The following is a 23,034-nucleotide window of genomic DNA, read 5'->3' as shown; positions in this document are numbered from 1 at the left end:
CTCAGTGCAGGGGGGGGGGGAGATATCAGTGGAGGAATAGGAAATCTCAGTGCAGGGAGAGGATATCTCAGTGTAGGGAGTGCAGGTCTCAGTGCAAGGGGAGGAGATATCAGTGCAGGGAGAGGAGATCTCAGTGCAGGAGGGGGGGGGGGATTTCTGTGCAGGAAAATGAGATCTCAGTGCAGGGAGTACAGATCTCAGTGTAGCTAGTGCAGATCTCAGTGCAAGGGGAGGAGATATCAGTGCAGGGAGTGGAGATTTCAGTGCGCGGGGGGGGGGGGAGGAGATATCGGTGCAGGGAGAGATCATCTCAGTGCAGGGCAAGGAGATCTCAGTGCAGGGCAAGGAGATCTCAGTGCAGGGAAAGGAGATCTCAGTGCAGGGAGAGGAGATCTCAGTGCAGGGAGAGGAGATCTCAGTGCAGGGAGAGGAGATCTCAGTGCAGGGAGAGGAGATCTCAGTGCAGGGAGAGGAGATCTCAGTGCAGGGAGAGGAGATCTCAGTGCAGGGAGAGGAGATCTCAGTGCAGGGAGAGGAGATCTCAGTGCAGGGTAAGGAGATCTCAGTGCAGGGTAAGGAGATCTCAGTGCAGGGTAAGGAGATCTCAGTGCAGGGTAAGGAGATCTCAGTGCAGGGTAAGGAGATCTCAGTGCAGGGTAAGGAGATCTCAGTGCGGGGGGGGGGGGGGGGGGAGGATATCAGTGGAGGAATAGGAAATCTCAGTGCAGGAAGAGGAGATCTCAGTGCAGAAAGAGGAGATCTCAGTGCAGGAAGAGGAGATCTCAGTGCAGGAAGAGGAGATCTCAGTGCAGGAAGAGGAGATCTCAGTGCAGGAAGAGGAGATCTCAGTGAGGGGGGGGGGGATATCAGTGGAGGAATAGGAAATCTCAGTGCAGGGAGAGGAGATCTCAGTGTAGGGAGTGCAGGTCTCAGTGCAAGGGGAGGAGATATCAGTGCAGGGAGAGGAGATCTCAGTGCAGGGAGTACAGATCTCAGTGTAGCTAGTGCAGATCTCAGTGCAAGGGGAGGAGATATCAGTGCAGGGAGTGGAGATTTCAGTGCGCGGGGGGGGGGGAGGAGATATCGGTGCAGGGAGAGATCATCTCAGTGCAGGGCAAGGAGATCTCAGTGCAGGGAGAAGAGATCTCAGTGCAGGGAGAGGAGATCTCAGTGCAGGGAGAGGAGATCTCAGTGCAGGGAGAGGAGATCTCAGTGCAGGGAGAGGAGATCTCAGCGCAGGGAGAGGAGATCTCAGTGCAGGGAGAGGAGATCTCAGTGCAGGGAGAGGAGATCTCAGTGCAGGGAGAGGAGATCTCAGTGCAGGGAGAGGAGATCTCAGTGCAGGGAGAGGAGATCTCAGTGCAGGGAGAGGAGATCTCAGTGCAGGGAGAGGAGATCTCAGTGCAGGGAGAGGAGATCTCAGTGCGGGGAGAGGAGATCTCAGTGCGGGGAGAGGAGATCTCAGTGCGGGGAGAGGAGATCTCAGTGCAGGGAGAGGAGATCTCAGTGCAGGGAGAGGAGATCTCAGTGCAGGGAGAGGAGATCTCAGTGCAGGGAGAGGAGATCTCAGTGCAGGGTAAGGAGATCTCAGTGCAGGGTAAGGAGATCTCAGTGCAGGGTAAAGAGATCTCAATGCAGGGTAAAGAGATCTCAGTGCAGGGTAAGGAGATCTCAGTGCAGGGTAAGGAGATCTCAGTGCAGGGTAAGGAGATCTCAGTGCGGGGTAAGGAGATCTCAGTGCGGGGGGGGGGGGGAGGATATCAGTGGAGGAATAGGAAATCTCAGTGCAGGAAGAGGAGATCTCAGTGCAGAAAGAGGAGATCTCAGTGCAGGAAGAGGAGATCTCAGTGCAGGAAGAGGGGATCTCACTGCAGGAAGAGGAGATCTCAGTGAGGGGGGGGGGATATCAGTGGAGGAATAGGAAATCTCAGTGCAGGGAGAGGAGATCTCAGTGTAGGGAGTGCAGGTCTCAGTGCAAGGGGAGGAGATATCAGTGCAGGGAGAGGAGATCTCAGTGCAGGGGGGGGGGGATCTCTGTGCAGGAAAATGAGATATCAGTGCAGGAAGAGGAGATCTCAGTGCAGGGAGTACAGATCTCAGTGTAGCGAGTGCAGATATCAGTGGAAGGGGAGGAGATATCAGTGCAGGGAGAGGAGATTTCAGTGTGGGGCGAGGAGATTTCAGTGCGGGGGGGGGGGGGGGGAGATATCAGTGCAGGGAGAGATCTCAATGCCCTCCTGGGCATGCATATGTGTGCCATAACTTTGCATCAACTTAGAATTACCAGCATCTGATCAACATTACCGATCTGTAAACAACACAATTTTGCCAATCAAAAGTCTGATGTCTGTACGTAGAACGGAAGAATGTAGGAATAACAATATTTGAACAATTGGGAAACTGTTTACAGCAGATGTATGATTGTATGGTGTGTGTACAAACGACTTAAAAAACGTTCGGTGACCTCCCTGCTTTATTTATATCAGGACAACCATCCACCTCAGGCCGGTAACGCCATCAGACTAAACGGCCTACACGCTCTCTCAGAAGATCTAAAGTAGAACGCAGGTGGACGTAACCTTGCGGCACTGTCTCTTCGTGGAAAGTAATCGATAATAAGCAAATGGAAAAGTGCCTCGGAGACGCACAGATCTGTCCGCAGGCAGCTCGGCTGACCCCACTGGTCTTTTATCTGCCATCGATATCCCAGGTTCCCAGTTTCCATAGTAACAGTGGATTCTCAATGCACATCTGAAGAGCTTAGACTCCCAGTCAATGGGACGAGTGGACGGTACTCAGACAGGACACTTCAGAAGCACAATGAAGCCATTATGAGGGAAGGCAACAAGGGGAGGATCTGCCTCCTCCACTTTCCTACACGGCAACAGCTGCTCTGTCCATGGCTGGACACAGCCTCACTCCCAGCATGCTCTGGGGTGAGCTAAGTTCATTGGGCATTCGAGATGAGCAACTTAATTTTAAAGGGAACCTCATGTGAGAGGTATATAACTTCCTACCCACAGTAAACAGATGGGGGGGGGGGGGGGGGGGACACAAACGCAACAGGATTGGTGGTACACCACTGTGCAGCCGATAACCAACGTCCCAACAGGTACACCACCCCTGTGAATCCAAGCAACAAAATTGAAAGAACTTAATGGGGCACTTATAAGGGTGTATGCAGCAACAAGCTGTATTGAAGTTTCAGTGGTCACACACTACATGTTTTGGGCGGAGCCATTCCTCACACCTGAGGAAGGGCTCTGCCCGAAACGTGTAGTGTGTGTCCATTGAAGCTTCAATACAGCTTGTTGCTGCATACACAGCCTTTTGAGTGCCGTGTTGTTTCTTTCCATAAGAAATGAAACAAGCTTTGCATTTCTTTGAATGTTTTAAACCTTCCCATGAAGCCAAAGGATTAGCAGTGCTGCAGGAAAGTGAAAAAGCCGAGACAGCGATGAGTCATAACTCCAGAGTAAATAAAAGCGCATACAGAGCGGTGCCGATTCTATCGTTCCGCGGATGATGTCACAGGCCGCTCTCCTCGCTCAGACGGGATTTCTAGACATCAGCAGAACCTGTCTCTATACAGCAGCACAAGCCTGATAGACATCTCCTACTTTTAATGAAATCCTCATACATTACAGCACAACGACTGGGCGTAATTACCGTGCGCTCGGAGCAATGCCTCCGCAGTAAAGAGGGGGGCCTGCAGCATGTCCGCCGTCTCCACGATCAGCATGTCCTTCAGACGCCTCAGATCCTGAGGCCGCAGTCCTTCGTATGGCTACAGGCGACACAGAGAGAAGCCATTACATGTCAGTAAAGGGAACACAGTGGTGTTTACACATGTTTAATATACTTAAGTGTTAGTCCATGTCTACTTAAAGGGTACCTGAAGTGACATAAGATAAATACATCTATAGTCTCAATCCCACACAGAACTAGCCCATGCTGTTTTTTTTTCTCTTCTTACTGTAAGGGTTAAGAATTCAGGGCTTGAAATTTCCTTTTTTTTATGCAGTCAGACTGAAGAGAAGATGCAACACATTCTCACTGGTAACTAATTGCAGGTCAAAAAATAAAATGTGTGGCTGAGTACAAAATCTGTTAGAGCTCTTTTCCACTATGCTGCATTTACGATCCTATCCCCGAACGATAATGGATCGCAAAACACAGGGTACATTTAAACCAATGGAAACGGCATTTGTGATGCAATCCGTTTGTGAAGCAATTTTCTCCTGAGCGCAATCGTCATCCTGTCGCATTTTGGGTGTGATTGAGCTCCTATACAGCTCAATCGCAGAAGTGGAGATTAGGAAGAAATGCATTTGCATCGCATAGCAATAGCGACTGGATTGTCTAGTGGAACAGAGCCCTTACTGACATGGGAGTGAATATCCTCAACTGTGGGAGTGGTCAAATGTATTCAGGTGGAAAATTGACCAATTAAGCCCCACTGAGGTTTAATTCAATTGGTCTTTTTTTTTTTTTTTTTTTAGATACTTATATTTGCATATGGAATTTGCATAATCCTGCATCAAGTTGGAGTTATTTACATCTCACTGATCATTCCTATTCAACTGCTGCATATGCAATCATAGCATCCCTGTGGATGAAAGAACCCTATAGAAAATAATGTCATGGCAGCAAAGCCTTAACAGTGAAAAGAGATGCAATGCAATTTTAACCACTTCACCTCGAAGGGTTTTTCCCCTTAAAGTGGACCCAAATTAAAAATACAAGATTTCAGAAATAAAATCTACGTTCTAAATTATAATAATAAATAGCAGCCTTTTTTTCAGCTGCATGATGACAAATATTAAATATTTTACATTTATTGGAGGAATCCCTCCCTTCCTTTCATATTGCCGGGACAGAATCCGGCAAATTGGTGGAGTAGGAGGTGTACGGCAAAGTAGGAATTGCTAATGGCTGCCACCTGTAAAACCCTAGTTATGCAAAGAGGAGGGTGAAAAACATGCACTGAAATGCTCATAGGCTTGAAGGAGTGTTTAATTACCTTTGTATGTGTCAGAGTGGTGCAACTAAATATTTTGAACTAAAACATTTTTTTGGTTTGGGTCCACTTTAAAAAACCAGAGCAATTTTCACCCGTTAGCGCTCCTTCCATTCATTCACCTATAACTTTATTACTGATCACAACGAAACAATCTATATCTTGTTTTTTTCACCACTGATTAGGCTTTCTTTGGGGGGTACTTTTTGCTAACAATTATTTTATTCCAACTCAGTTTTAATGGGAATAATAAGAAACTTTTTTAAAATATATTATTTCTCAGTTTTCGGCCATTATAGTTTCAAAATAAAACATGCTACCGTAATTAAAACCCACACATTTTATTTGCCCATTTGTCTCGGTTATTGCAACGTTTTAAATTTTCCCTAGTACAATGTATGGCGCCAATATTTTATTTGGAAATAAAGGTGCATTTTCCATCTATCCCTAATAACAAGCCCATAATTTATAAAGTAATTGTAGTATACAGTTTTTATATACATATTAAAAACTTCAGTCCCTAAGGTAACTATTTATGTATTTTTTTTATTTGTAATTTTTTTTTATATAAAAAAGGTAACTTTAGGGGAGTGTGGGAGGTCAGGGGTTAAATTAAAAAGATTAAAAAAAAAAAAAAAAAAAAGGGAATTAGGCATTTTGCAGGGGCGTAGTTACTAGTCCCGGGAGAGGAGAAATGGTTAATGTTGCTGTGTGAAGAATTCTAGGTAATTAAAAAGACACCTGAGGTGACATGATGAGATAGATGTGTATGGATAGTGCCTAGCACACAAATAACTAGGCTGTGGTCCTTTTTTTTTCCTTTCTATGATTCTCAGCAAGGCTTTTATTCTTTATAAAGATATTCTCTAAAAACGATTTAAACGATGATGCTGGCCAGCTTCCCTGCTCGCTACACAGTTTTTTGGCAGTTGAAAGGAGCCACTGCCATTCACTAAGTACTATTGAAAATAAATAAATCCTTGAGAATCCCTCATGAAGAGATGGTCCAAAACCTGTCACTTCTGTCAGATTTCTACTACCTACTGTAAGCGACACCAACATAGGAGAAAAGTAATGTATGGCTCATTTTATTCTGGAAAAAAATTACTTCTTATTTGTATATGTTTGCACATATTTAAAATTTTACAATTTTTCGCCTTAGTGCCCCTTTAAATAGTCTCACGAGGAGTGAGGGTTACACCTTTTTACTGGACACAAAGTTGACGCGTTTTGCGGGTCCTATCCGCTTCCTCAGGTCATTAATATGGTGTCTGTGAAGAAGATCTCTAGGTCTTGGAGCTCCAAGTCTGAGAGATCGTCTTTGCAGACACTATACAGTAAAATCTTGTTTCAGTAAGCTCTGATATAGTAAACCTCTGGATATAGTCATCTCAGTCCTCTCAGTTCCAGCAACTGCATCTGTATAAATAGTCAATGTATGGCCAATTCTGATATAGTAAACTACTTATCCTGGTCCCTTGGAGTTTACTATAAAGGGATTGTACTGTATTATGCTCACATACCCAGGCACCACTGTACTCACAGAGAGAAAGAAGTGATACCTGCACGGTGGATATGTATACAGGATGTGTAGCAAGTGTTTCATTCCATAACTTGTGCAGTACATGAAATGATAAATACTTTGTATGATAAAGTGCTGCCTACCTCTCGCTTGTCCAGGGCGGCATACTCCGCTTCAATGTCGTCCGCCTCCGGGTCCCGCGAGAAGACCATCTGGGACTCCAGCTTCAGTGCCAGGTCCTTGTGGTGGTGTTTCTCAGAGCAGTCACAGGGAGTGTCCTTATTCTCATTCTCAGTAAAGAGGTTACTTCCATGCTTCACTAGCAGCTATTCAAAACAACAATATTAATATTTATTGTATTTATAAAGCGCCAACATATTACGCAGCGCTGCACGATAGATAAATGGGTTAACCTACAAGGCAGGACGTACAAGAAGCTCACAATGATAGAGACCCATTAATCCATACCGTGCACTGATGTGGATCAACCAATCCGAAACTGCCAAAATAGTGAGTAGGGAGGCTGGCTGGTATCCCACTATTATGGCAGTTAAAGAAACTCTAACAAAATGTTCAGCTTTACTTCTTCTATTCTATAAGTTCCTATACCTGTTCTAATGTGGTCTGGATTACTGCAGCCTTTTCTAGTTGCACTGTCTCTGTAATATATCTAATCTTCTTTTCTTTGTCAAGCTTTGTCGACCCAGGGAGGAATGCACTGCCTCGGCTGTGATAGGCAGAAGTTATGCACGCCCCCTCCACGCTCTGTGTCTGTGCTTTGTTTATCTTTCACAGACAGGTCTCTGATCTCAATTTCAGCTTGTCTGAGGGGGGAGGGAGCTGCCCATGCTGAGAACTGTGAGAATCCCTGACTGGAGTGCAGATAATTCACTATGTAATAAAAACTTGTAGTATACTGTAACATGAGATATATACATAAATATATATATATATATATATATATATATATATATATATATATATATACACACACACACACACACACACACACACACACACAAACATCACTTCCTGGTTAGCGGCTATGTTTTTTGTTTGTAAACACTGCCTAAAACTGGCGATTAAAAGCCAGGATCGCGGTGGGGAGTGGCGGAAACGGCAAATAGGGATGTGTGCTCCTAATCCCTTGTTAGGTTTGATGCAATGAATGTTTGCATGTCTGCACTATGCATGTTACAGGGCCAGAGTTAAGACACCTACATTTTCCTGGGTACTTCTGCGCAGTGTAGGTGACTAAGCATAAGAATGCATTATTGTGTGAACTAAGACCCCAGCACTTAACTTAGCTGTAGGGATAACAGTGGTGCCTGGATGAGTGAATCTGTGAATGCATTTGTTTGAACATTTGCATGCGAGAGTGCGAAGGGTTATTTGATTCTTGTATCTACACATATCCACTGTGTAACCGACAACGCGTTCTGTTTCTATGTGGGGGGCGGAGGGACAAAAAAGCGTTACATACGTGATGTCACCAGGCGTGTCGGGTGCAGACTATGCAATTGGCTGTCACGGGGGTGAGCTGATAGCTGATCCGCCTGACGGATCGCTCGCAGGTCGGCGACCATTATACAAACGCCCGACTATCGGCTCACAATCCAAAGGAAGGATCGGCACACAGGCTAGCTGGATCTTTATGAACCTTTTATTTTACTTACATGTAAAATGTAACCGACAGTTGTTTTGGGGCCAATCCAGTCCTCTTTGTCAAGGCACGGGGCTGAAAAACATATAGGCCCCATGCCTTGACAAAGGGCACCGGATTGGCCCTGAAACGATCATCAGTTACGATCAGACATATTAAGTGTGTTCATAAAGATCCAGCAAGCCTGTGTGCAGATCCTTCCTTTGGATTGTGGATTAGCTGTGATTTAGGGATCCTGCTCTAGCATGCACTCCCTGCAGGTGTGCGGTTCTCTTGATCTGACCATCAGCTCAGAGCTCAGGCAGATGATATCGGCCGCCTTAGTCAGACGTGTGTTCAGCCCATAACATGGTAGTATTTCAATTAAATTTTAAAAGTACACCTGACCTGACAAGGAAATGGAGGATACCATATTTATTTCCCTTTATAACAATACCAGTTGCCTGGCTGTCCTGCTGGTCTCTTTGGCTGCAGATGTGTCTGAAACCTGAAATAAGCATGCAGCTAATCCAGTCAGACTTCAGTCAAACATCTGATCTGTATGCTTGTTCAGGGTCTGTGGCTAAAAGAATTATATTAAATAACCAGGCAATTTATATTGTTTAAAAGTAAATAAATATAGCAAGCCTCCACATCCCTCTCATTTCAGGAGTCCTTTAAAGAGACACTGAAGCGGAATTTTTTTTTTACGATATAATGAATTGGTTGTGTACTACAGATAATTACTAGAACATTAGTAGCAAAGAAAATATTTTCATATTTTTAGTTTGTTTTATAGTTTTTATAACATTCCATCATTCTCTAATATTTGCAGTTTACACACTACTGAGTATACTAAATGATTTTACAGAGCAGGCTAGCGAACTTTTGACCTGTCCTCTGCTGAGAAAAAGATACAATGTCTGACATTTGAGATAACAAGCTTCAAAGACAGAGCTCTCTGCGACTTTGAAAGTCGTGGAGCTCAATGGCTTTTGTGCATAGAGGACAACTGGAGTTTCTTAACTCTTCCTGTACTGGAAACAATATTAAACTTATATATCTGCTCCTAATGTTTTATTTCTTAGCTGTACTATACATCCAAATTATATCTTTTTTTCTTTTTTTTTTTGCTTCAGTGTCTCTTTAAAGGTAGCCAAACATCAGGCGACTTGGCGGCCGATCGACCATTTGGTTTGATTATTAAAATCAGAATCGGATGAAAATCGGTGCCGCCAAGTGCATGCCAGACGGACAATGCGATCAATTTCGGGCAAAATTGGCGCAGTAATAGGGCGGACTTGCCTGCAACGAGGGACAGATCGGCTGGCAGGGGGTGGAGGAAGCCCCACATAAGTGGATTTGTTCCCTACGTACGTACGTACACACACACACACACACACACACACACACACACACACACACACACACACACACACACACACACACACACACACACACACACACACACACACACACACACACACACACATATATATACAGAGGGTTGCAAAAGTATTCGCCCCCCTTGAAGTTTTCCACATTTTGGCATATTACTGCCACAAACATGAATCCATTTTATTGGAATTCCACATGAAAGACCAATACAAAGTGGTGTACATGTGAGAAGTGGAACGAAAATCATACGATTCCAAACATTTTTTACAAATTAATAACTGCAAAGTGGTGTGTGCATAATTATTCGTCCCCCTTTGATCTGAATGCAGTCAGTTGACTATAGGCATTGCCTGATGAGTGCTAATGACTAAATAGAGTGCACCTGTGTGTAATCTAATGTCAGTACAAATACAGCCGCTCTGTGAGGGCCTCAGAGGTTGTCTAAGAGAATCTTGGGAGCAACAACACCATGAAGTCCAAAGAACACACAAGACAGGTCAGGGATCAAGTTATTGAGAAATTTAAAGCAGGCTTAGGCTACAAAAAGATTTCCAAAACCTTGAACGTCCCACGGAGCACTGTTCAAGCGATCATTCAGAAATGGAAGGAGTATGGCACAACTGTACACCTACCAAGACAAGGCCATCCACCTAAACTCACAGGCTGAACAAGGAAAGCGCTGATCAGAAATGCAGTCAAGAGGCCCATGGTGAGTCTGGACGAGCTGCAGAGATCTACAGCTCAGGTGGGAAACTCTGTCCATAGGGCAACTATTATGTCATGCACTGTACAAAGTTGGCCTTTATGGAAGAGTGGCAAGAAGAAAGGCATTGTTAACAGAAAGCATAAGAAGTCCCATTTGCAGTTTGCAAGAAGGTGCTCTGGTCAGATGAGACCAAAATGGAACTTTTTGGCCAAAATGCAAAACGCTATGTGTGGCGGAAAACTAACACTGCACATCACTCTGAACACACCATCCCCACTGTCGAATATGGTGGTGGCAGCATCATGCTCGGGGGGTGCATCTCTTCAGCAGGGACAGGGAAGCTGGTCAGAGTTGATGGGAAGATGGATGGAGCCAAATACAGGGCAAACTTGGAAGAAAACCTCTTGAAGACTGCAAAAGACTTGAGACTGGGGCGGAGGTTCACCTTCCAGCAGGACAATGACCCTAAACATAAAGCCAGGGCAACAATGGAATGGTTTAAAACATAACATATCTATGTGTTAGAATGGCCCAGTCAAAGTCCAGATCTAAATCCAATCGAGAATCTGTGGCAAGATCTGAAAACTGCTGTTCACAAACGCTGTCCTTCTAATCTGACTGAGCTGGAGCTGTTTTGCAAAGAAGAATGACAAGGATTTCAGTCTCTAGATGTGCAAAGCTGGTAGAGACATACCCTAAAAGACTGGCAGCTGTAATTGCAGCAAAAGGTGGTTCTACAAAGTATTGACTCAGGGGGCTGAATAATTACGCACACCCCACTTTGCAGTTATTGATTTGTAAAAAATGTTTGGAAGGATGTATGATTTTCGATCCACTTCTCACATGTACACCACTTTGTATTGGTCTTTCACGTGGAATTCCAATAAAATTGATGCATGTTTGTGGCAGTAATATGACAATGTGGAAAACTTCAAGGGGGCCGAATACTTTTGCAACCCACTGTGTGTGTGTGTGTATATATATATATATATATATATATATATATATATATATATATATATATATATATATATATATATATATATTAGTTATTTTTTTTCTCTTTTTATTCTAGTGATTACAAGCTTTAAGGCTAGGGCCACACTAGCTCCGGGTGCGGACGCATCCGCGGTCCGGGCTCCGATTTTCAAAAACCGGAACGCAAACGGATCTGTGCTGCCTTTTTTGCAGCACACGTTCTGGATCCGTTTGCGTTTTTTTTTTGCTAGAGGGGGTAGTAGCCACAATAGGGGGCTGCGGGCAAAGCGGCGGCCAGGGGGGTCACAGCAAGGACGGGGGGCACCTAGGTGAGCAAGGGGGAGGTGTGACCCCCCCTGGCCGCCGCTTTCCCCGCAGCCCCCCGTCCTGGCTGCTACCCCCTCCAGCATGGCGGCCTCATCCTTCACCAAGGGACACTGGAAACTGATCCGTTTCGAGTGTCCCAAAATGTCAGTGAAGAGGGAGGCCCGTTTCTCCATTGATTTTCACTAGCCGTACGTGTATACGGGTCCGTGAAAAATGCTGCAAGTCTGGACTCTGCGTTCCGGGTTTAAAAACGTATTTCGCGGATCGCACGTGGATACGTTTTTAACTTGAGTGTGTACTGTTCCTATTTGTAACATTGGTATCCGTGGCTCAGTTTTTCGTCCGGGACAAAAAACGTAGCTACGGATACGTTTTTAAAGCAAGTGTGAACTAGCCCTAATACAAAAGATTGTTATTAGCACAGGCAACGCGTTTTGTATTAATTACAGAGATTTCGTCATTTGAGGTAAGCCACCTCAAATCCTATTTCGTTTTTAAGCTGTTTTTAGACGCTTTTATATTCACCAGGGCGCCTCTTCTCCCCGTTGAGCTTAGCACATGGTTTGCTATGGCAGTGCTCCCACTGCCGCGATCGCGGGCGTTTAGTTATAATCACAAATGCGTTACATGTAGCGTTTTGCCGGCGATTCCTAAGCGATCGCAATTAGCATGTATTGAACCGCTAATCGCAATCGCTCCCAAAACGCTACAGTGTCCAGTGATTTTTCCGTGTTAATCGCGGAAAAATCACACCCCCAAAAACGCTAGCGTTTTGCAATTTTAGATGTGAACTTAGAGGCTTGCATGGATACATTGTACCCAGGCCTGTGGAACCGGTACAAAAATCAGTCGACTCCAACTCCTCAGTTTATGAAACCACCAACTTTAGGTACCCAAATCCACAGCCCTGGCTGTACTGCCCCTGGCCGGATCAGCTAATTTCAGCGCATCGCTGTGCTGATCGTTAGGCGCTGTCATAGGCCGTAATGAGAATTACAACTATGGTGCAAAATAGAAAAAAAACGAGGTAAATCAGCCTTCTAGTTTATTGCCCTCAGCCATGTGACTTAGCCTCACCTCTACGCAAGCTTTCATCCCTGAGGCAGCAGCATAGTGCAAGGGGGTGTTCTTCTTATTGTCCGTGGCATCGAGCGCGGCTCTCTCATACTCGCCGTGGTCAAGCTTCGCTCCTTTCCAATCCAGAAACATCCGCAAACACTCAGCCCTCCTGCGGTCATCCTCCGCCGGCCGGGGCAAGCGGTGCTCCAGAGCCCCTTCCGAGATCCGCAGATCAGACCCCATGCAGAGCAGGTGCATAGAACTCTCATTGTGAATGTTGCGCTTGTTGGGGTTGCCATCTTTCCCGAAAAGAAACGCCCTGGAAGAAGCAGAGAGATGGACCATCAGAGAGGAGAGTATGGGTGCTGCACACAGACAAAAATAAGTATTCATAATGACTCCTAGCTAGAGAGTATTGCATAAAGTGCTCCAGTAGTGCAGGGCTGTCTAACTTCAGTCTTCGAAGATCATATCCATGCCAATGTTTAGGATGGACTGAGAAATGTTTTCTATGTGATGAACCACACCCATCAATTTATTTGGACAGAGGCGCCCACGCTCCACACAGTTCTACAGTAAGGCATCTGTCTGTTTTATTGACCTGAGGAAGCAGGCAGGGACCCACGAAACGCGATGTCAACATTATAATCATGCTTGAATAAAAATGTTTACCTACCTCTGGTTTCGATCCTGCTAAGGAAACCCCTTTTTATCTTTAGAAGTATAATATATAAGATATGTTATACATTGGGCACCTCCTCACACCCTGTTGTATTACCCAGTACACCTCCTTCGGAGGTGATATTTCCTATCACATGTTCACCTACTAATAGGAGAGATTCAAGGAGAGCGACCACTCAGGTCCTGAAAGATCTGGAGAACCGAACGGGTGTGGTCATTTCCCCTGTAGGTGTATTCTGGTATAATTGGGAGTGAGTCAACGCATGACCCGTATTTTTAAAGGAAGATCCTCACTTGAGTAGGCCACCACAGTGAAAAAAAGAATCAAGTTAATATATAAGAGGATCAGTGCAGTTAAAGAAACCACATCATGTATACATAAATCCAAGGTTCAATATTAAACTTTATTTTATCAAAAATTGCAAAAAAAAAAAACCTTTTGTTTGTCAAAAAAGTCTTCTCAGAACATAAAAACAAAGAATCGCACAAATTTGTCAGGAAATCATGAAGCACAGGCAACGTTTTAGGCAACGTCACTAGTTCGTTTCGGCTTTAGTTACAACAGGGGTGTCAAACTCAACCCCGTAATGGGCCAAAAGCTAAAACGCAGTCAAAGTCATGTGCCAAACTTCATCAGGCCTTCACAAAACATAAATACATCTCCATTAAGGTGGCCACACACGATACAATAAAATGATCCAATTTTACAGTTCGATAAAGAAGATCGGATTTCTCGAAAAATCAACAGCTTTTTTTTTTTAATTTGAGCAATAAATCCGATCGGATTTTGCGTTTTTATTCGATAAAAGTTGATCAGGAGTGCTGGATTTTTCGGATCAATTTTTATGAAAATTGAATGGTGTGTGGTAGATTGTCAATTTATCAATATATACACCCAAGCAATTTTCTCAGATTTTCCAATCATTTTTATCATAACTGAGGATAAATTGAACATGTGTGTGGTATATTGGTCAGATTTTTGAAATGTTACAATCAGTCAGAAAAATTGGTTGCAATTCTTGAATTGAACAGATATTTTAAAAATGGTATGGTGTGTGGCCACCTTTATGAACAATACATAATTAAGAGAAAGATATTAGGGCATCTGTCCCGACCAGATACAACACGGCCCCTTACTGATGGCTGGAATGTAGAAACTCAGCTGCAAAGCTCAGTGTCCCCCTTAGGCATATACTATGGTTGCAGGATACACATCGGTATACCCACATTTCTGTCCTACCGCAAAATGGTACTATACCCTCAGGCTCCTGGTCTAGGCACCAATATTCCTATCTTGGAAATTCTAGTGATCAAAATTCCAGATCAATGTGATGTTCACGTTGCAGTATAGACCTGAATGGCATCGTAACGTACTGCGAAACACCCACGGTAACAGTGAAAGTGAAGCATACTTTCCATTGACTGTATGCTTCACTGTATGCGACGCAACTAGCGGACAACGTGTGACAACGCTTTCCCGCTGTTACAGGGAACGTAGCGCAGCTCTCGCTGTGAACCTAGCCTAAGTACGGTAATATACATATTGTTTTTATTAAGACAGCCTAGGCTTTCTCTGGGTTACATTTTTCTAGAAAATAATCAATTTTATAAGCATTTTACAGCGGAAAAAAATACACATCTTTCCCATTTTCCACCCTTCTTCATTTTCCCATCATGCCGCTGCACTACTGCAAGACACAGAGGGGGCTTCCAATATACTTTTGTGATGCACATTGTGGCGTGATAAGAAGTTCCAGTATTTATGTGCGCAAATGCCAGTTATCAGTTGGGGCCCCAATTCATGCACAGATTTTTATGTGCATTTAATAGATCCCCATTTGAAATGGTTTTAATTAAAAACAAAACAGAATAGGAGGTAGTGAGGGGTTGGACGTGAGCAGGCCTCAGGAGGAGAGGAATCTGTGAACTGGCGATTTCTGCTTGCGTGAACTTAAAGTAAACCTGTAACTTTTTAAAGAAGATCTAAACTCAGAATTTCCTCTCTGCTCTAAAACATAAGCAACAGCATAATAACCTTTAGGCCGGTTTCAGACTGCAGATTGGCAGAGGCCGCACCGCCAAAAATAGGCCTGCGGGAATTACTGCAGTTGTATGCGGTAATCCCCTTTTGGCCGAGATCCAAACAGGAAGTGAGACTCGGTTGCCGTCACTTCCTGTCTCAGAAATACAGAAGTGTATGGAAGCAAACTGTAAAAGATATGATTCCGCGCATGCGCGAGGCATTAAACCTGCAGCGGGTTATCATATGGATACGCGTTGCCAGAGACTTACATGACTGCAGTCCGCCGCACGTCGAAACAGAACCGCGCGGGTAACAAAGATATGTTTGAGAGTCGGGAATGCGGCAAAAACGTCACTTACATCGCATGGCTCCTTACTGCATCAGTATGAACGTCCCCATAGACCTTCATTGCCCTGTGGTGGGGTGCGGTACAATTACTGCACCACCCCAGTGTGAAAGAGCCCTCTAAGTGTACTTGAGATGGGCAGAGGGGAAAAAATGAGGCCTCTTTTCCACAGACTGTTGATAGGCAGTGAAATGCCTCTCAAACTCTCACAACCTGCTGCCAGGTAACGGCTCGCAGCTGCCAGGTAACGGCTCGCAGCTGCCAGGTAACGGCTCGCAGCTGCCAGGTAACGGCTGGCTGCTGCCTGGTAACGGCTGGCTGCTGCCTGGTAACTGCTGGCTGCTGCCTGGTAACTGCTGGCTGCTGCCTGGTAACTGCTGGCTGCTGCCTGGTAACTGCTGGCTGCTGCCTGGTAACTGCTGGCTGCTGCCTAGTAACTGCTGGCTGCTGCCTAGTAACTGCTGGCTGCTGCCTGGTAACTGCTGGCTGCTGCCTGGTAACTGCTGGCTTCTGCCTGGTAACTGCTGCCTGGTAACTGCTGGCTGCTCCCTGGTAACTGCTGGCTGCTGCCTGGTAACTGCTGGCTGCTGCCTGGTAACTGCTGGCTGCTGCCAGGTAACTGCTGGCAGCTGCCAGGTAACTGCTCGCAGCTGCCAGGTAACTGCTCGCAGCTGCCAGGTAACGGCTCGCAGCTGCCAGGTAACGGCTCGCAGGTGCCAGGTAACGGCTCGCAGGTGCCTGGTAACGGCTGGCTGCTGCCTGGTAACTGCTGGCTGCTGCCTGGTAACTGCTTGCTGAGCACACAGCTCAACAGTCCGTGGAAACGAGGCCTTATACATACCTGGTGCTTCCTCCAGCCCCCTCCAGGCTTATCACTCCCTTGCTGTCCTCCAACTCCTGAATCTTCTATAATCAGCCCAGAAAAGTCCTCCAGTCGGCGCAGGCGCAACAGCTGGTGGACTGCACAGGTACAGAGAGCTCCTGGCTGCGAAAGCTCGATGGCGTGTATGTGGCTGAGCATGCACAGTATGCCCTGGACTGGATGACTGTCCGGGGCATATTGCAGAAGATGCAGGAGGCGGAGGAGGATGGAGAGGGAACAGTAAGCCTGGAGGGATCTGGAGGAAACGCCAAGTGTGTATAATTTTTCTCTCCCTCGCTGTTTCAGGTTCTCTTTAAAGAAAGACATTTCTTTGTTACAGGCGTTACAAATCCTGCAAAAAAAAATCTACTTCCAGCTTTCATGGGCATAGACATAGGGTTATCATCCTGTGTTTACAAACTAGCTGCTCTCCCGAGGCAGCAGAGATTCCTAAGCTGACACAGCTTAGAGATCAAATTACAGATTGTGATTAGTCACAGACGAGGGGGATAGAGGGTGCATTCTCTAGGTTTTCCTTCTGTCCTGTGCAGGGGTTTAGGTCCACTTTAAACGGAAAACAAATTGGATACTTACCTCGGGAGAGGGAACTCTCTGGATCCTAAAGAGTAGCCTCCCCGCGCAGGCGCACCGTCCCGCTCGGAGTCAGCTGGACATAGCTGGATCGGGTCCGTGCTGCTAAGCAGGTCCGAGCCAGTGTAATGTCAGATATTGCAGCCCGGAAGCAGCCTTCCTCACTGAGTATCGCGCATGCTAGTTCCGGGGCTGGAGGTGTAATGTCAGATATTGCAGCCCGGAAGCAGCCTTCCTCACTGAGTATCGCGCATGCTAGTTCCGGGGCTGGAGGTGTAATGTCAGATATTGCAGCCCGGAAGCAGCCTTCCTCACTGAGTATCGCGCATGCTCAGTGGGAAGTTAGACATTATTTAGCTGAAATATCTCTGCTTCCGCACCACGTACACTCCCGAAATTTTCAGGGGAGGGAGGGGACCCTCAGATCCAGCTCTGTGTCGAATTGCAGCCCCCGAGCCCCGCTAGTTCCCGAGATAGGTTTGCTGCAATCAGTCTCGGGAACCAGCGGGGCTCGGGGGCTGCAATTCGGCACAGAGCTAGATGTGGGGGTCCCCTCCCTCCCCTGAAAATTTCGGGGTGTACGTGGTGCGGAAGCGGAGATATTTAGGACGTTTCACACGTGGCTGCACAATGTAATGGGGCGCAGGCTCCTACTGCGCATGCGGGGCTGCACAACGTGCGGGGCTGCAATATTTGACATTACACCGGCGCGGATTTTTCTGAAGAAAGAGGAGTGGGGCGGTGCTTGAGCGTCTGAGCGAGCTGATGACAAGCACCAACAATCTCTTTTTCGGGGGTCTCAGGGTGGAGGAGGACGAGGGAAGCATCTTTAGGAACCACAGGTTTCCCCCTCCCGAGGAAAGTACCCCCCAGGAGCATTGTTTTTAGCTACTGGTACATTTAAAAGAAAATAATATATAAAACAGAGTTCTATTAATCTCATATGATGAAGCGATGCTTGAACTTGGGCCTTGGATCAAGGAGTCCAAGCAACAGAAAGTGTTTCACAGCGATCAGCAGAAAAGTTTGTTCTTGTTCCTCTGATCTGGCAGCAAAGGGGATAAGCCGGCATCTCGCCATTCTCACGCAAATCAATCCAAGCAGCCCTCCTCCGAAGCAGGAAAACACTCCAGAGAGAAGAAGCCGGCCTCGTAAACAAACGGGAAGTTCCAAACAACAACAACAACAAGCAGAAGAGGAGCCAAGACTGGGCACGAAAACCGTTATTATAACCGATAAAAACAAACCCATGCGGGCACTCCCGGTCAGCAGGAGACATGATCAGTTACAACAGGGGTGTCAAACAACCCATTAATGGGCCAAAAGCTAAAACGCAGTCAAAGTCATGTGCCAAGGCAGGGAACACACTTGACTGTTTTCGTGCGCGTTTTCTGCACAGAAAAACTGAGAACTCATGTTAATCAATGTGCTAGTGCACACTTACTGTGTTGATCGCCTGCAGAAAAAAAACTGACATTCTGCATCCCGACTCTGCACATTTTGGCAGTTTCCTCTATCATTTACATCAGCTGCTGTGAAAAAATGCGCGCGTTTTCCTGCATGGAAACACACTTGGTGTGCAGAAAAAGTATGCAGAAAAACGCGCGCGGAAAACTGAAAGTCAAGTGTGTTCCCTTAAAGTGAACGTCCGGACTAAAAATCGACTCAGCAACACTGAAAAGGCCTGGTGTTTCTTTAACAGTTTCACAGCATCAGAACTTTGTTTTTCTTATCCAAGCCTCATTTTTAGCTGCACAGAAGAAAACTGCCTGGGCTTTTTTCCCCTGATGCTGTGCAAAGCATGATGGGATTTCTGATGTTATTGCTCTTATTCTGCTGTTTTGGTGCATTTTTTTTTTTTTTTCCATTTTGAATTTGACATTTAAAGCCTAGCGTGTGCAGCTGGGAGGGGTTATCAGGACACAGGACAGTTGGAACTGTTTCCTGCTCCTTGTCACCTCCTTTCAACCAAAAAGATGGCTGCCCCCATAACAAAGATGGCGGCCCCCATGAATCACAAACATTTGCCTGTTCTTTTAAAACAGGGTGGGTAAAAAAAATTATATTACCTATCTATTCTAATTAACATAACTAATGTAACTTAATGACAGTATGTTTGTTTAGGCTGAAGTTCCCCTTCAACATTTACTGAACAATCTCAAACTAAGTGGTGTAACTATAACTACTGTCCCTTTGTACAGAGCAGCCAAGTGGAGGAATTTGATATTTACCTATTCGAACGCTTCTTCAGGTCTCCTGGAAAACAGACGTTTGCTTTCTTAAAACAGAAAGTAATCAGTCACTAGGGACAGTTCTAGGAATAAGCACTGTACAGACATGCAGTTCAGGTGTGGCCAAGCAGCGCATGCTGTTGTGTGGACAGGAGAGAGGACAGAAGGTGTCCTGTGACACGGGGGAGGCTTTAAAGTGCCTTTGTCTGTCTCCCTACAACAACTGAAAGAGACTATAGCACTGCATCATAGGAGAGGGCGGGAGAGTCACTAGACACCAGGGAACTGTATAAAGGAGGGAGAGCCACTAGACACCAGGGAACTGTATAGGGGAGGCAGAGCCACTAGACACCAGGGAACTGTATAGGAAAGGTAGGGAAGGGAGAGCCACTAGACACCAGGGAACTGTATAGGGGAGGCAGAGTCACTAGACACCAGGGAACTGTATAAAGGAGGGAGAGCCACTAGACACCAGGGAACTGTATAGGGGAGGCAGAGCCACTAGACACCAGGGAACTGTATAAAGGAGGGAGAGCCACTAGACACCAGGGAACTGTATAGGGGAGGGAGAGCCACTAGACACCAGGGAACTGTATAGGAAAGGTAGGGAAGGGAGAGCTACTAGACACCAGGGAACTGTATACGGGATGGAGAGCCACTAGACCGCAGGGAACTGTATTGGAGGGGGCACTTGAAACCAGGGAACAGTATAGGGGACAGAGGGGGCCACTAAACACATAGTAACTGTATAGGGAAGGAGGGGGTAAAAGACACCAGGGAACTGTATAGGAGAGGGGGAGTAAGCAGACACCAGGGAACTGTGGGTGGGGAGGGGGGGGGGGGGGGAGGACATGAGAAGCCAGGGAACTGTATAGTGGAGGAAGGGGGGCACAAGGAGAGGGAAGGGCCCAGTAGGTAGATGGCCCTTAGACATCAAAGTTGGCCTGTGCCTAGGTGTAAGTTTTACATTTCGGCCTACTGTGTGTTTGAATTTGACACTCCAGGAGTACAGTGTAAAACAAGGCACATATGGGTGCAATTTACTGGACTTCTGCTTTAAAGGACAACTAAAACAAGAGGGATATGGAGGCTGCTGTATTTGCTTTAAAACAATACCAGTTCCCTGGCCATCCTGCTGATCTATTTGGCTGCAGTAGTGTCTGAATCACACCAGAAACAAGCATGCAGCTAATCTTGTAAGATCTGACAAATAATGTCAGAAACACCTGATCTGCTGCATGCTTGTTCAGGGGCTACGGGTAAAAGTATTAGAGGCAGAGGATCAGCAGGACAGCCAGGCAACTGGTATTGGATAGAAGGAAATAATCATGGCAGCCTCCATACACCTCTCTCTACAGTTATGCTTTAAGATGGAAGACGTATAATGCTGGACTATGAGAAGCTAGAAATCATAAGTTAATAACTGAGCAGGATCATGCATGTCATGTAATATAGAGCTAAACTGATAGGAGCACAGATAAAAGACTGGAACGTATCCTGACAACAAGATGAACCTCCTCTGTCACCAGATTCTTACTGTGTAATCTCATCTTCAAAGCAATAATCCCTAATCCTACAGACAATGATTCACTCGTTTTATATCACACTAGCTAATTGCCCGGCGTTGCCCGGGTATGTATTTGGCTGGTGTTGGCTCCGCCTATTTTTTCTAACCCTAACACGCAATTACTCACTGACCAAGTTTGTGAGCTTTGCGGTCTTTGGTATCAATAATCTGCATTGAAATGAAACAAATCTGATTGAGTGTGTGTGGCTCCACTCTCTTTTCTGAATTTGAACCCCAGTCACCCAATAACCAACTGTACCAGGTTTGAGGCCTGTGCCATTAACAGTTCAAGAATGGTAGCAATTAAATATTCCCCTTGAAAAGCAACAGGTGAAGTTTGATTTACTTTTGTAGGCTCCACCCACTTTTCTGAATATTAATCCCAGTCACCCAGTGACCAACTGTGCAAAGTTTAAAAACCCTGCCATTAACAGAATGGCTGCAGTGTACATTTTCCCAGTGAAATATGTATTTGTCTCCACCCAGTGATGACCCGGCGTTGCCCGGGTATGTATTTGACTGGTGTTGGCTCCGCCCACTTTCTAACCCTAACACACAAACACTCAATGACCAAGTTTGTGAGCTTTGGAGTCCTTGGCATCAATAATTTGTATATTCCCATAGAAATTAAATCAGATAGGCTGTTTGTGGCTCCACCCCTCTCCAGCATTTGAACCCCAGTCACCCAATGACCAACTGTAGCAGGTTTGAGGCATCTGCTATTAACAGTGTAAAAATGGCAGCAATTTAAATATTCCACTTGAAAATCAACAGGTGAATTTTGATTGGCTATTATAGGCTCCACCCACTTCCCTGAATATCTCAGTCACTCAGTGACCATCTGGGCAAAGATTGGGAACCCTGAAATAAATAGTGTAAGAAGGGCTGCAGTTTACACTTTCCCAGTGAAATGTGTTTTTGGCTCCGCCCACGTTTTGTAACCTTGACACAAAGTCACTACTCAATGCCCAAGTTTGTGAGTTTTGGGGTCCTTGGCATCAATAATTTGTATTTTCCCATGAAATGAAACAAATCTGATTAACTGTTTGTGGCTCTGTCCCCTTTTCTGAATTTGAACCTCAGTGACCCAATGACCAACTGTACCAGGTTTGAGGCTTGTGCCATTAACAGTGCAAGAATGGCAGCAATTTTAATATTCTCCTTGAAAAGCGACATGTGATTTTTGATTGGCATTTTTAGGCTCCACCCACTTTTCTGATTATTAATCCCAGTCACCCAGTAACCAGCTATGCTAAGTTTGAGAACCCTGCCATTAACAGTGAAGAAGGGCTGCAGTTTACAATTTCCCAGAAAAATCTGTTTTTAACTCCACCCACTTTTTGTAACCTTGACACACAGTCACTACTCAATGACCAAGTTTGTGAGCTTTTGGGTTCCTGGCATCAAAATTGTGCTAATGGAAGCAGTTTATCCAGCAAAGAAATCTGGCTGTTTTTGGCTCCGCCCCTTTACTGAATTTGAACCCCAAACACTTAACGACTGACTGTAGCAGGTTTGAGGCCTCTGCTATTACCAGTGTGAGAATGGCTGCAGTTTCAATATTCCCCTTGAAAATCAATAGGTGAATTTTGATTGGCTCTTGTAGGCTCCACCTACTTTCCCGAATATTAATCCTAGTCACCCAGTGACCAACTGTGTGAAGTTTGAGAACCCTGCAATTAACAGTGTAAGAAAAGCTGCAGTTTACATTTCCCCATGTAAAAAGTTAGTTGTTTTTGGCTCTGCCCACTATTTCTAATTTTGACATACAGTCACTTAATGACCAAGTTTATGAGCTTTGGGGTCTTTGGCATCAATAAGTTGCATTTTACCATTGAAATTAAACAAATCTGATTGGCTGTTTTTGGCCCGCTCCCTTTTCAGTCTCCCAGTGACTGACTGTAGCAGATGTTAGGCCTCTGCCATTAAGAGTGCATGAATGGCAGCAAAGTAAATATTACCCTTGAAATTCAAAAGGTGAATTTTGATTGGCTGCTGTAGGCTCCACCCACTTTTCTGAATATTAGTCACAGTCACCCAGTGGCCAACTGTGTCATGTTTGAGAACCCTGGCAATAACAG

The 23,034-nt window shown here is 45.5% G+C and overlaps 1 protein-coding gene across 2 annotated transcripts in view; it reads right to left on the bottom strand.

Moving 5' to 3' along the window:
• ANKIB1 (ankyrin repeat and IBR domain containing 1) overlaps nucleotides 1-23,034 on the bottom strand; it is a 225,441-nt gene that overhangs the window by 74,809 nt on the left and 127,598 nt on the right. Inside the window, exons 1-4 of one of the 2 annotated variants that reach the window (XM_068235267.1) lie at nucleotides 15,716-15,839; nucleotides 12,671-12,971; nucleotides 6,686-6,868; nucleotides 3,670-3,787 (exon numbers count right to left, since the gene is read on the bottom strand). In XM_068235267.1, coding sequence (XP_068091368.1) covers nucleotides 3,670-3,787; nucleotides 6,686-6,868; nucleotides 12,671-12,971; nucleotides 15,716-15,765 — 652 coding nt within the window. In that variant the 5' untranslated portion in view covers nucleotides 15,766-15,839. Of the gene's footprint in view, nucleotides 1-3,669; nucleotides 3,788-6,685; nucleotides 6,869-12,670; nucleotides 12,972-15,715; nucleotides 15,840-23,034 lie in introns of those variants that run through there. The other variant, XM_068235266.1, reaches the window with a different exon arrangement.

This window comes from Hyperolius riggenbachi, chromosome 5, assembly GCF_040937935.1.
Source record: "Hyperolius riggenbachi isolate aHypRig1 chromosome 5, aHypRig1.pri, whole genome shotgun sequence".
NCBI lineage: Eukaryota > Metazoa > Chordata > Amphibia > Anura > Hyperoliidae > Hyperolius > Hyperolius riggenbachi.
This window is presented reverse-complemented; position numbering and strand designations above follow the sequence as displayed.